The sequence below is a fragment of the Nicotiana tabacum genome, chromosome 10 (genome assembly GCF_000715075.1).
Source record: "Nicotiana tabacum cultivar K326 chromosome 10, ASM71507v2, whole genome shotgun sequence".
NCBI classification, from domain to species: domain Eukaryota; kingdom Viridiplantae; phylum Streptophyta; class Magnoliopsida; order Solanales; family Solanaceae; genus Nicotiana; species Nicotiana tabacum.
The window spans coordinates 143,309,752-143,324,648 of NC_134089.1; the positions used below are offsets into that span (position 1 = coordinate 143,309,752).

A 14,897-nucleotide genomic window follows, 5' to 3' on the forward strand; every position below is an offset into this window, starting at 1 on the left:
CGTGTCAGAAGTCTTTTCATATCCCTAATCTTATTTAATTTTTAAAATCAGATCATTTCGCGGACTGGTAAAACAAAAAACTACGAAGAGAAAATTCACATGAATTTATATAGGACCTGTTGTATTAGTATACAAATTTCATGTGTTCTTTTACAGTCAAAGAGAATCGATTCTGTAAAGACAAGATCGATAATTTCATCTGTGTAAGATTATCAATATTAGTATCATTATTGAAGTAATGCAAGATAACACATTTTCTATAAAATATAAAAATATAAGTTTGGAGAAGTGTTACGCAATGTAGCAAAGAAAATCATTTTTTTGGGCTAATAAAAGAAAATATTATTACTGCATGAAGAAATTAAGCCAGCTGGCCTAGACTATTTCCAGTACGTATGTCTTTGTGTCCTTGGCTCCGTAGTTGTTCAATTAAACAACGCAAATTGGCCTAAACTTTTTCTACTTTTTAAAACCCCACCTCTCCATTGCTAATGACATTCCCTTAATGCCGAGAAGCTCCAACAAAAACTCCAATTTAGCCTTAGCATGGTGTTATCGAGTCAAGACCAAGAGGTCTCCAGTTCAAGTATCATCAATATGTAAATTTATATATATAACTTATTTGTTCGTATTTTTCTCACCGGTGTGTGCTAAAAGATGTCAATTCTTTATTTATTTCTTTTCTTGGCATATTGTTTTAACTGGCGTGCAAATCCATACGTTACAACTAATAAAGGTCTTTACAGGAGAGAGCTGGAAATGAAGTCAATATATTGTAATAGCTTGAAATTCTTCACCTTTACATAGTAGTAAACAAAGCAGAAGATGCTGCAACTATGAAATACTAGCAAATTTGAAATTCTTCACCTTTACATAAACCTTGTGCCGCAAGGCGATTTCATCCACCAATCAGCAGAAATGGTTTAATGCATACGCGTAAGGGACGTCCTAGAAATGCCATATGCCTATCCTAAAACTCACAAATTCATATTTACAGAAATATAGAATGAGGAGTAGACAATCATAAACTAAACAAAAGGAAAGACTAGTAGATATTGTACCTAGTGGAGTGCCCAACAAAGAACTAGGCAACAAATTGGATTAGAGAACAGATGTATCAACAGTCATGCATCTTGACCAGAAAAAGAAGCTGGAACTGGAAGAATAAAGAGCTGCAACTGTACAAATCTGGTCCAACTTCCAATTTATACTAAAAAGAATTTAACAAATATTGAGGAGACTTCAGTACCTTTACCAACTCATAGTAGAATTAGTTATATTCTCATAGACAAAGGTGACTACAACGTTGAGAGGTCGTGATTTAACTCCGTTGAATAGTTGTACTAGACCATGCAATAACTACGGCATGGTCTTTACTATAGTCATTCTTTCTACTGCTACGGCTCTAGGAGAGCATAGAAGGCAAATGCCTATTCCCCTCTCTCTAAAAAGCGTGTTCAGTAACTGCGGCGTAGGAGGCAGACCTTAGGTCTCATATAGTTTTTTAGACAATTCTGCAGACTATTATCCAGCCATATTAGCTCCAAAGTACTCTGACACCTACGCATCAAAAGCAGCATAGTTATAACTCATTAGCCCTTCTTTGCACTGTTTCCTGGAAAGGGGTTTAGGAGTACACTACCATGAAATGGAAATCATACCTAGACAGACAGCTACGGGCTTGAGCTCTCCTCATCTGAACTAGAATCGCCCATATGTCGCTCCTGGATTGCAGGAAATAGTCGTTTACGTATGTCTGGCAAAGACTCAGGACAGGATTCTTGGGAAGGAGATGTTGCTACCGTCCCTTTTGTAGGAGTCTTTGCTGGAACTTTTGTTGAGTTTCTCACCACAGTACATGCCTTGTCCAGCATAATTAAGAAGTCACTAACAACCGAAAAGAGACGCAAGCCTTCATCCTTCCCTGCATTTTCATGGAAATAGTCTCCTGTGTTCTTAACCAAAGACATTATCCTCTTCTCTTCTTCTAGTATCCAAGTAATCTCCTGTTCCGCATGTTGGATAAAATTTGTGAGAGTATCACGGAACTTACTGTCTTCCTCCAAACTTGTCATATCAGTGTCCAGAAACTCTTTAGTTTTCACTAGTGACTGACTAAGCTTGGTGACAGCTGCACTTAGGTTCTCGCCATCAATAAGTGATGCTTTTCTTACGTTCTCAAGCTCATTGCTTAAACCAGAAACCACCTGGAGACCAAGGCTACGATGATAATCTGCTGAATCCTGAGCAGGATCCTCTACAAGATCTTCTGTCTTCACATTGGACGTGCTTTGCTTCTCCCTTAATCTACGTGCAGCTCTTAATCCTTCAGATCGAATAATTTCCTGCACTACAAAGTTCAAGAGTGTGGTCTTGCCATCAGTTCCTTTCACATCTGATAGTTTCAAAAGTGTGTCAAGCTTGAATGCCTGTGCACCACCACGGAAGGTGCCATCGTTCATGCGGTTGCCAGTCTTAAGAACTGCTTCAAGAAGTTTCAGGAACAGTCTGCTGTTTCTCAGCTCCTTACATGCGACCTGCAAGTCAGGATGATTTAATAAAAAGCCATCCCTGATTCCCTATGTGCAGTTACAGAACAATAACAAGATAACATTCTAAAAGCTCTTCTATATAACCATGAAGTACAGAGAACAACAACAACTACTACTATGCCTCAGTCCCAAACAAGTTCGAGTTGGCAAGAGTTTATTGCCTTGGCATCACTTCCACATTAAGATAAGAAGATCCGAGGGTAGAAAGATTTAAAAAAATCTTCCGGCACTACCAAAATCAGATGATATTGTTAGTCCAACTGTTTAACATGCATTTCACACACAGTGCAATGACCCCCTTTAACTGAAAATGTCCGTATGTTACTACATAAAATGAAAAACGGTGAACCGAAGAAGAAAACTCGGGTGAGTCCTATTAATTGTTTTATTGCTGTTGATTATAACTATAATTATAAGAAGAGATGGTGCCCTTCAATAAAAAAAAGTCTAATTTGTACATATTTTTTGCCAGTAATAATCTAAAAGAACGGTTGACTTCCTTTATTATTTTTTGAGATGTTGAATTCCTTTACTAATTTTTTTTTTATTCTTAGTTTTTTCAAGAAAGATGATATTCCAACATGCAGAGACAGACGATCTTTTAGAGATGAAAATACAAGATCAGTCACATGATATGTAGCATATATGTGTTGTTTATTTGGTTTTCTTTTCTTCTTTTTTTCTCAGAGTTTATGTGGATGGTGTGTTTATAGTTGGCAGACCACCAAGCAGGAGAATCAACAGATAAAACCAGAGGCCAAAGCACAACAACCAAGATATTTTTCACTCTGAAAGCAACCATCAAATTGTAAGAAAATCAATATTTTACACTTTACCTCCAAGGTTGTGAAGGACTCTTTAATGGAAGAAACTTCTTCCTGAAGAGAACTCATGAGCAACAATGATTCCATCCGTTTGAAGGCAAATGGAACTGCAACCATGGACTTGAGAAAACGTTCAGCAGGACCAAGCTGAGAAATGTCTCCAGCAAACAATCTGAGTTTTAGTTCTTCATCTGTTGTTGGTGCCATCTTCAATAGAGTTCGTAGGAGTTCAGGAGGCAGCTCATTACCTGATAAGATACTTAAGTAATTAGAATTAAGATTCAGAAACTTTATTGATGAAAATAATACATCATTGAAAAATGAAAATAATTTGCAATATCTAAGTTGAAGTACCAATCGAAATCAAGGTTTCACGACTTAAATATGAAATAGCAGTAAAGATCTAATGCGCTTGGCAAGGGACATGAAAATAAGAGACTTTTTGTTATCGTGAGACTTCAATATTTTCCTTGGGATTGTTTAAAACATCTGATTAAGCAGAGAATCAAATAAGTGCCAGACCAAATGTAAACGAATTAAGTAATACCATAGCTTTCAAATTAACTTCATGCTAGACAGCCATTAGCAGTGATTGGAGGGTTTCTAAGAAATACTTAAATCTTCACTCGCTGGTTAAAGTGCCAGACTAAGCAATGAAAGTTTATATTATATCAAAGTAATACCTAAATAAACTGTAGAAACTCTTCTCCTTTCTTGGGGGTTGTGGAGGGTGGCGGGGTAGGGGGATTGGAGACATTGAAGAATGAGGTGCTCTTTAAACTTTGCCATGTTTTATTTTACATGAGTGACTAGGACTTTCAATCCAATAATCCAGTTGTAATATGCTATCATTCACAGAATACATTTTCCTTCTTACTAGTCTTCTCATCCCTAAAAGTTTTCTGTGATTGCTATCCAGGTACTAGTTGGCATTTCGCAACACGCATATGCGTGTTGCCAAATGCCAACTAGTACGCGTGTTGCGAAATGCCAACTAGTACCTAGATAGAAATGCGTGTTGCGAAATGCCAAATAGCACCTAGATAGCTCATAGAAAACTTTTTCTTAAAAAGTTATATTATTCGCAACACACATATAATGAAAATTTAAGATGGGGCTTTTCTTGCCTCCAAACACATTAATAAAAACAGGAGTTGTGGATATTAAGATGAATATTCAATTCAAATCCACGTTCACATTTCCAGGAGAATGACATGATAAATGAAAATGCAACAAATTAAGTAAAAATAATAAATGCTTGAAACAAAGGAGCACTAAAAGTTATGAGATATGAAGATACCTAACAAAGTGATAGGCAAGTTCTATAAAACGATAGTGAAGCAATGTTAAATTGGGGTGAATTTTGAGTTGCTAAGGTCCAACATATCCACAGTATGAATGTTGCAGAAATGCGGATGTCAAGGTAGATAAGCGATCATACAAGATTTGAAAAGATAAAAAATAAGCACATCCGACAGAGGTTACAAGTAGCACATATAAAGGATAAACTGAGATAATGTCACTTGAGATGGTTTAGCATCTCCTATATAAACGTCCAAATGTACCGTTTGCACGTCCAAATGTACCCTTAGCTAAGAATAGAACAAGATGAAGCAAAGGCTTCATATAGGCAATACCAACTAGTTGGAATGATGCTAAGTTATTGATGTTAAACTTACGTAAGCGAGGTGTGTGCCAAGAGTCTTTTAGTTTGGTTAGAGACTTATTTGTCAATGTAAGGATGAATGTGAGATGGACAGCCCTCTAGTGTTCGAGACCCAAAAATGCCCCTTTAGAATAATTATTTTATATTGAATGAAATGTGACAAATACAGTGGAACTGCTAAAGAGGATTCGTACAGCCACCCTAACTACTTCCGATATCGTAGCACATTAGATTTAATTGATTGATTGAAACACCCACGAAGAATATAGTTTTCTAAAGGGTGGGGAGAAATTAATGTGTAGACTTTATTGCTCAATCTCTTCCCTCCCTTTCCTAATACTTTTCTCTTTAGTTTTAATCCAATGAGTAACACTCATGTCTAAGTCAAAAGGCTGAAAAAATATAAATGAAAATACTTTACTGAGGTGGCAATACTTCTACTTACTTCAAGAACCTCCTACATTATACTCACACTCTTTACAGGGTGATAATGTACTACTAGTTCTATTTTCGTAATAGCTACTACATCTTCAACGTCAAAGAGATTGGATATATATATGTTAGAATGGTTATGTAAATCGGAGTAAATAACCTTAATCCCATATGTATTAGGAGTAGGACATGTTATGTGTATGTATATATATAAGGCTCATTGTATTGTGTTTAACATAAGAGAATAATATCAATAATATTTTCTCCCGTGCATTCTCACATGGCATCAGAGCAGCAGTGAGAAAACATCCGGGAAAGAAAACTCACCCAAAACAGTCGTCGTGCATCAATTCCGGCGACCTTTTAGGGTTGTTTTTCGAAAAAAATCAATTTCCATCGGTGTTGTGCAAAAACCAACACCACCACAACATCCCCCAACCCCCGGCGACCAAACCCCATCAAACACCTCCGGCAGACAACCTCTCACGCGCCGCCAAACGGCGCCCGGATGATTTTTTTTCGGGCGAGATCTGCTTCACGCGCCGGCGCGTGGAGCCCTTTCCGGCCATTTTTTGACGACGGATCTTCAGAACAGTTGGGTCGGCTACTAATTCCGACCCTACCCATCCTGTTTTGTTTGATTCCGACCACTTTGAGTTTTTTCCGGCATCTACACTGATTTTTTCTGGCAGCTACAGTAATTTCACAGCAAAAACAGTGTTTCCTTCATCTGTTCCAACGAGTTTTCACGATGTCTTTGGGAGTCGATGCTTTCGGGTCTAAAAACCCGGGTTCTGGCAGTTCCGGTGTTATGATTATCTCAGAACCTTTAATGGGAGGTTCAAACTACGTAGCTTGGGCTTCGTCTGTCGAGTTGTGGTGTAAAGGTCAAGGAGTTCAAGATCATTTAACAAAAAAGTCTAGCAAAGGTGATGAAAAGGCCAAAACACTGTGGGAGAAGGTCGATGCTCAGTTATGTAGTATCCTGTGGCGATCTATTGATTCCAAGTTGATGCCCTTGATCCGTCCATTCCAGACATGTTATTTAGTTTGGGAAAAGGCTCGTAATTTATACGCTAATGATATATCTCGTTTCTATGATGTAATATCGCGAATGACAAGCTTGAAGAAACATGAATTGGATATGTCTACTTACTTGGGACAAGTACGGGCAGTCATGGAAGAATTTGAGACATTGATGCCAGTTTCTGCTAGTATTGAAAAGCAACAAGAGCAACGACAAAAGATGTTTCTAGTTCTTACACTCGCTGGACTCCCTAATGACCTTGATTCAGTACGTGACCAGATTTTGGCTAGTCCGGCTGTCCCCACAGTTGATGAATTATTCTCTCGATTACTTCGCATTGCTGCAGCACCAAGTCACCCAGTGAGCTCATCACAGACACTTGACTCATCTGTCCTCGTATCCCAGTCAGTGGATAATCGGGCATCTCATACTATGGAGAATAGACGAAGAGGTCGTTTTGGAAGATCTAGACCCAAGTGCTCTTATTGTCATAAACTTGGACACACTCGTGACGTGTGCTATTCTTTACATGGCCACCAACCCAAAAATGCTTATGTTGCTCAGACTGAGACTACAGGTAACCAGGGTTTTTCTTTATCTGAAGGGGAGTATAATGAGTTCCTTCAGTATCGAGCAAGTAAGCAGACATCTCCACAAATAGCCTCTGTTGCTCAGACTGATACTTCTATTGCTGGTAATTCTTTTGCTTGTGCTTCCCAGTCTACTACTCTTGGACAATGGGTTGTGGACTCAGCCGCTTCTGATCATATCTCTGGTAATAAATCACTTTTGTCAAATATTGCGTATTCACAGTCTCTTCCCACTGTTACTTTAGCCGATGGGTCTCAAACCAAAGCAAAAGAAGTTGGACAAGCGAATCTCCTACCCTCTGTCACTCTAGATTCCGTTCTCTATGTCCCTGGCTGTCCTTTTAATCTTGCATCTGTTAGTCGTTTGACTCGTGCCCCCCATTGTGGTTTTATTGATGATTCCTTTATTATGCAGGACCGCAGTACGGGGCAGACGATTGGAACAGGACTTGAATCAGAAGGCCTTTACTACCTTAACTCACTCAATTCCTCCAAGACATGTCTAGTTACAGATACTCCGGACCTAATTCATAGACGTTTAGGACATCCAAGCTTATCCAAGCTTCAGAAGATGGTGCCTAGTTTGTCTAGTTTATCCACATTAGAGTGTGAGTCATGTTAGCTCGGGAAACATACCCGAGCCTCCTTTCCTCGTAGTATTAAGAGTCATGCAGAGTCTGTTTTTTTCTTTAGTTCATTCTGATATATGGGGTCCTAGTAGAGTCAGTTCAACCTTGGGATTTCGTTATTTTGTTAGTTTCATTGATGATCATTCAAGATGTACTTGGATTTCTTAATGAAAGATCATTCTGAGTTGTTTTCTATATTCCAGAATTTTTTGTACTGAAATTAAAAATCAATTTGGTGTTTCTATTCGCACTTTTCGCAGTGATAATGCCTTAGAATATTTATCCTCTCAATTTCAGCAGTTTATGACTTCTCAAGGAATTATTCATCAGACCCCTTGTCCTTATACCCCTCAGCAAAATGGGGTTGCAAAGAGAAAAAATAGGCACATCATTGAGACTGCTCGCACACTTCTCATTGAATCTCATGTTCCGTTGCGTTTTTGGGGCGATGCAGTTCTCACAGCTTGTTATTTAGTTAATCGGATGCCTTCCTCTCCCATCCAGAATCAGATACCATATGCAGTATTGTTTCCCCAATCACCCTTATACTTTGTTCCCCCTCGTGTTTTTGGGAGCACTTGTTTCGTTCATAACTTCGCCCTTGGGAAAGATAAGTTAGCTCCTCGTGCTCTCAAGTGTGTCTTCCTTGGTTATTCTCGTGTTCAGAAGGGATATCGTTGTTACTCACCTGATCTTCGTAGGTACTTTATGTCCTCTGATGTCACATTTTTTGAGTCTAAACCTTTCTTTACCTCTTCTGACCATTCTGACCACCTTGATATATCTGAGGTCTTACCTATACCGACCTTTAAGGAGTCTACTATAGCTCCTCCTTCACCTTCCACCACAGAAGTCTTACCCGAGTCTATTATAGCTCCTCCTTCACCTTTCGCTACAGAAGTCTTACCCATTCCAACCGCTGGGGAGTCTAGTGTGGCTGCTCCTAGACTCCCTGCCACAGGAACGCCACTCTTGACATATCATCGTCGTCCGCACCCAGCATCAGGCCCAGCTGATTCACGTCCTTCACCTGACCCTGCTCCTCCTGCAGACTTGTCTCTTCCTAGTACACCGATTGCACTTCGGAAAGGTATACGGACCACCCTTAATCCTAATCCCCATTATGTCAGTTTGAGTTATCATCGTTTGTCATCACCCTATTATGCTTTTCTATCTTCTTTGTCCTCTGTTTCCATCCCTAAGTCTACAGGTGAAGCATTGTCTCATCTAGGATGGCGACAGGCTATGATTGACGAGATGTCTGCTTTACATACGAGTGGTACTTGGGAGCTCGTCCCTCTTCCTTCAAGTAAATCTACTGTTGGTTGTCATTGGGCGTATGCAGTCAAGGTTGGTCCGAATGGTAAGGTTGATCACTTTAAGGCTCGTCTTGTTGCCAAGGGATATACTCAGATATTTGGGCTCAATTACAGTGATACCTTCTCTCCCGTGGCTAAGATAGCATCAGTCCGCCATTTTCTATCCATGGTTGTTGTTCGCCATTGGCCCCTCTATCAGTTGGACATTAAGAATGCTTTTTTTACACGGTGACCTTGTGGATGAAGTTTATATGGAGCAACCGCCTGGGTTTGTTGCTCAGTGGGAGTCTCGTGGCCTTGTATGTCGCTTGCGCCGGTCACTTTATGGTCTAAAGCAGTCTCCTCGAGCCTGGTTTGGTAAGTTTAGCACAGTTATCCAGGAATTTGGCATGATTCGGAGTGAAGCTGATCACTCTGTATTCTATCGGCATTCTGCTTCGAGTCTCTGTATTTATCTGGTGGTCTATGTTGATGACATTGTTATTACCGGCAATGACCAGGATGGTATTACTAAATTGAAGCAACATCTCTTTCAACACTTTCAAACTAAGGATTTGGGCAAACTAAAGTATTTTCTGGGTATTGAGGTCGCTCAGTCTAGCTCAGGTATTGTGATCTCACAACGAAAGTATGCCTTAGATATTCTTGAGGAGTCAGGAATGACAGGTTGTAGACCTGTTGACACTCCGATGGATCCAAATTCTAAACTTCTGCCAGGACAGGGGGAGCCTCTTAGCGATCCTGCAAGATATAGACGGTTGGTTGGTAAATTAAATTACCTTACAGTGACAAGACCTGACATTTCCTTTTCTGTGAGTGTTGTGAGTCAGTTTATGGATTCTCCGTGTGATAGTCATTGGGATGCAATTGTTCGCATTCTTCGGTATATAAATTAGCTCCAGGCAAAGGTTTATTGTTTGAGGATCGAGGCCATGAGCAGATCGTTGGATACTCAGATGCTGATTGGGCAGGATCACCTTCTGATAGGTGTTCTACGTCTAGATATTGTGTCTTAGTAGGAGGAAATTTGGTGTCCAGGAAGAGCAAGAAACAGAATGTGGTTGCTCGGTCTAGTGCAGAAGCAGAATATCGAGCGATGGGTATGGCGACATATGAGCTAATTTGGATCAAACAATTGCTCAAGGAGTAGAAATTTGGTGAGATTAGTCAGATGGGACTTATGTGTCATAATCAAGCTGCTCTTCATATTGTGTCAAATCCAGTGTTCCATGAGAGAACTAAACACATTGAGATTGACTGTCACTTTGTCAGAGAAAAGATACTCTCGGGAGATATTGCTTCAAAGTTTGCGAAGTCGAATGATCAGCTTGCAGATATTTTCACCAAGTCCCTCACTGGTCCTCGTATTAACTACATATGTAACAAGCTCGGTACATATGATTTATATGCACCAGCTTGAGGGGGAGTGTTAGAATAGTTATGTAAATAGGAGTAAATAACCCTAATCCCATATTTATTAGGAGTAGGACATGTTATGTATATATATATAGGGCTCATTGTATTGTGTTTAACATAAGAGAATAATATCAATAATATTTTCTCCCGTGCATTCTCACAATATATATATAGAGAGAGAGAGAGATTTACCCTCATGGAGAGCATCATAAACTTCTTCTGTTGTCACATTTAAGGCTCTGAGAAGAATTGCTAGATTCTGTGATTTCTTAGCATCAATAATCTGAATATATTGTGGGGTTTGGTCAAAGGATGAGGAAGCTTTTCTTCGATCATCTTTTCCTTGGTCTACCGGTATATATCCGAATAAGGACTCCATCATCTCCTCATTAAACCTGTAATAAAATTCAGCAAGCAGAATTGTAAAGACTGAGACAGTTAAACTACTCTCGCAGGAGCAAAGTGAATAGCAAGACCAGTGCAAAGCTTACTGGAATGAGCCGGCTTTTATTTCATGCCAAACCATAGAGTGATCAGGATTAGCAAGAACCTTGTCCCAGAAGAATGGCTTTAATTTTGCTTTCGGAGCATCAGATTCAGCCAATGAGTCACTTTCCCCATCCCCAGAAGAACGTCCTCTCTGATGTGCTCCAAGAGGTAAAGGCTTCGCCATACCAGGTTTTGGTGGATTAGGAGGGCGAACAACTTTTAGAGGTGGAGGTGCTCTTGGAGCTGGCGGTTTAGGAGGAGGAGGTGGGGGTGGACTAGGTGGTGGAGGTGCAGATTTTCCTGGAGGAAGGGGTAATGATGCATGAGCATTTGCATTCATCTCAGGTTTTGATAGTTTCGATTCTGCTTCGAAAGAATTATGAGGATCAGCACTGGTTACTGCAGATGCACTCTTGACATTTAGAGAAGAACCTGACAACACAAATTATACAAATTACTGAAATATAATGAAAAAGAGTGAGACAATGAGATAAACAGAAACAATCATGATAAGTAGCAGCAGATAAGACACCTGTCAGAGGTTGTTTTCCATCCCTTTGCCCATCGTTTGGAGTTATTTCTTTCTTTTTATTCTTAACACATAATATCAACAGAGATAAAAGGGCAATTCCTGCAACAGAACATCCAGCCACCACAGCAATTAAATAATTTCGACCCTCCTGATTATTTCCAGGAGAATTAGGACCATTCTGTAGTTTATCTGGAGGTTGAACAGGCAAAGGTTTAGAAGAATTGGAGTGAATTTGAGGTTTTGGAGGCATTTCAGGAGGTTTTATAGCTGCAGAAGGAGGCTGAAAAATTGGAGGAGAGCTAGTGGGCACTTCAATAGAAGGAACTGGAGCATAAATTGGTGATACAGTTGCAGGGCCTGGAGACGGAGCGAGAGTTGGAACTGTTGCAGGACCTGGAGACGGAGCAAGAGTTGGAACAGCTGCAGGACCTGGAGACGGAGCGAGAGTTGGAACTGGAGCATGATTTGTTGGCATGAATGGATACTTTCTTCCTCTTAGGTACCTCCTGGGAACTCTGGACCATTGCGAGAAAAGCTCTTGGTACTTGCTAAACCAAGTACTGGATGCATCCTCACTATTAGAAACATGAAGCGGAACATTTTTCCTTCTTAAGCACTGCAACAGAATCTGCTTCTCTTCGGGAGGCAAATCTTTAATAGCCTTCCGTAAGGTTCTTTTTTTCAACAGAGCTATATCCTGTTTTAAGTAACTATAACTTCCTGTTGCTGCCTGTTGAATAAAATATTCCAGAAATTTTGCAGCTTCTGTGCTCTCTTCCAACTCTTCCCTGCAGTGGATCCATACTTGCTCGGCCTACATACAGACGATTTCATCAAGTTATAGTATCAAGGTAAGAATTAAGTTAGAGATATGAACTCTAAAGACTTAACATAACATTGTATTTTGTCTCACTGTTATGCAACAAATGCTTCTCCATCTTGCATCCTTTGAAAACTTAGATCTGATGCCATTATATCCACAATTAATCAAAACATCCAACAACTAAGATGAAACTTAGCCTATATAATTGATTGTCCAAATCAAGATACAGAGCACTGGCCTACAAAAGTGTGTTGAGTTATTTATTTCTTATCATTACCGGAAAAAGATAAAAGCAAGAAATTTCCACTGGATAAAAAGCAACAGCTTGGAAACACAGATGTACATGCTAAGCCGGTTAGGGAAACAGAAAGCTAAACTCGAAATACATCTTTTGAACCTTGTAACAGCTTTCTTGCACAATGATCTTCAAAATGCTCATGTGAGAAATAACCTTTTGATATGACATAAATAAGATTAAAAGAATTAATTCAAAAGGTTACTGATCTCCTTAAACTAAGAAAAGCATCGGTATTAAAGTTCTGAGGTGGAAGCATAGAGATTCATCCTTGTTGTCTTTTGTTATTAATTTACAGATCCAATTCTTGTTTCCTATGAACCTCCACATCTCAGCCATTTTAACAATTAACATACTTATTCTCTGAGTTTTTGGAAATGCAAAACTCTAGAAATTTTGGCATAGACACCTAGCCCATAATTATTGGTTGTGGAAAAGACCAAGGTAAATTGGTTAAATCCATCTCTTAATTAAAAACATAAATTCACTTAGATAATCCAAAAGTTTATTCTTATGAAAGTAATGCTACTTTCAATTTCACCGAAATTACGAATACTCATCAGAAAATAGTAGTACTTAGGTATCAACAGACAAAATCATAGGCAACATGCCTATAACAATCACAATAAGAACCATATCGTTGACATATACGTTAAGCAACTCACATCTAAAATAGTAAGTAATGCACACATTTTATGCATGCACATTGCATTAAAAAAAAGGGCAGCCCGGTGCACTAAGCTCTCGCTATGCACGGGTCCGGAGAAGAACCGAACTATAAGGGTCTATTATACGCAGCCTTACATTTCTGCAAGAGTCTATTACCCTACATTTCTGCAAGAGGTTGTTTCTGCATTTATGCACATTGCATAAGTGCAAACATTAAATCTCCAGATGAATATGAGAGAAATGAAATCCATACCGTATCTTCGTCTATCACAGGGTCATGCCAAAGACCTGCAATGTCTAAATTGCTTCCCGGAAACTTCCTATTCCCTTCTGAATTTCTTGCTGCCCAAACACAAATCAAAGCGACAAAACCAAATGCATAGGCAACCCTTCCCATTATCAAAATGCTCATCCCATATTTTGGTCTTCTTTTAATTGTATTTGGCATGTATTCAGTTACTTTCAGGTATACCAAGAAACACCCGAAAAACCTTGGCCTTGTTGGCGGCTTTATTTCCAACCAGTTCAAAGAATTCCAAATACTTCACAGCTAAAAGGGAAAAATAAAATTACATACAAATGTATAGACAATATACATATATTAAATATACATGTTTCCAAGCTATGCAACAAGAAACCAGATGGATTGTTGCCCCTATTTTGCATCCAACATTAAAACCTCCCCATAAAACAATGTCAAGATTCAATTTTTACACCTTCAATACATATGTATGCACATAAAAATTGAATATTTAGCCTTCAAAATACAATGCAGAAGCAGAACCCACCACCCTTTGGATCCTTTGCGGACAAATACAGGAAAAACAGATAATTTAGCAAAGGTTTCAAGAAGGAGATGAATTCTATATATGATCAAGAATTCTATTGTAAAGGGTTCCCTTAATTTTTTTAGAAAAAGCACTCAGATTTTCAGACTTTTTTGAGTCATATTCTGCGTTGGGATTTTTGTTTGTTGGAATATTTCATTTTTTTCGGAGGCAAGAGAGTTGTGCGTGCGGCAATCTATATCTATTTGTATATATATAATTGAGGGACATTGATCCGGTGATGTGGCAGCTTCTTTAACCAGAATACATATTTTTCTAATTTCTCAAATTTTTGACTTCTTTCTGTTGGGAATAAACCTCTTACCAAAATAATATTCACGGTAATAAAGCGGAATAATAATGTAGCACCGAGATACGGTAATTAACAAGAATAAAAGAGTAACAATGACACCAAAATTTTTACGTGGAAAACCCTTCTGAATAAGGGAAAAAACCACGACCCCGAGAGGAGCAACTGATATCACTATAGTAAGGAATTTTACAACTTTGTAGGTCGGAGGTAAATACTCCAAAGACCACTACAACACTCAAAAGAAATAACCCTCTTTTGATATTCCCACCTCATTACAATATCGCTCTCTCTCTATTTTCCTCACAGACTATTTTCTTATACCTTGTCTGTGAAACCTTACTCTTTCTTTCTCTCTTTGTTGGTGTGTAGAAATGAGAGTTGAAGCTCTCCTTTTATAGCCAAAGCTTCACCCTCTAAAGCCTACAATATTTGACAATTTACACACACTTTTCACAATTCAACAAAGTTGGCTACCAAACCAAAGAAATTCAACA

General features: G+C 39.0%; 1 protein-coding gene across 2 annotated transcripts; it reads right to left on the reverse strand.

Annotated features, from left to right (window-relative positions):
- Positions 1–1,191: 1,191 nt before the first annotated feature.
- Positions 1,192–14,279, reverse strand: LOC107799379 (formin-like protein 3). Of its 2 annotated transcripts, XM_075223378.1 has the most exons (8): positions 13,517–14,279; positions 12,390–12,438; positions 11,477–12,290; positions 10,947–11,376; positions 10,648–10,850; positions 3,389–3,624; positions 1,662–2,537; positions 1,192–1,560 (listed from the first exon to the last, which is right to left on the reverse strand). In XM_075223378.1, exons 3-7 carry the CDS (start codon positions 11,949–11,951, stop codon positions 1,674–1,676), a joined length of 2,208 nt encoding a protein of 735 aa, XP_075079479.1. In that variant the 5' UTR covers positions 11,952–12,290; positions 12,390–12,438; positions 13,517–14,279; the 3' UTR covers positions 1,192–1,560; positions 1,662–1,673. The 2 variants fall into 2 exon arrangements, with proteins under 2 accessions (XP_075079479.1, XP_016477969.1); XM_016622483.2 differs by lacking the exon at positions 12,390–12,438 and having other exon boundaries at positions 13,517–14,278.
- Positions 14,280–14,897: the final 618 nt, after the last annotated feature.

Bases quoted from the DNA above. Each gene is read 5' to 3' on its own strand.
- LOC107799379 (XM_016622483.2), bottom strand. From the start codon at position 13,711: ATGCCAAATACAATTAAAAGAAGACCAAAATATGGGATGAGCATTTTG. The intron at 12,291-13,516 runs GTATGGATTTCA...GTCTGTATGTAG, and splicing joins CTGTGATAGACGAAGATACG to GCCGAGCAAGTATGGATCCA. The intron at 3,625-10,647 runs GTAAATCTCTCT...GTATCTTATCAG, and splicing joins TTATGATGCTCTCCATGAGG to GTAATGAGCTGCCTCCTGAA.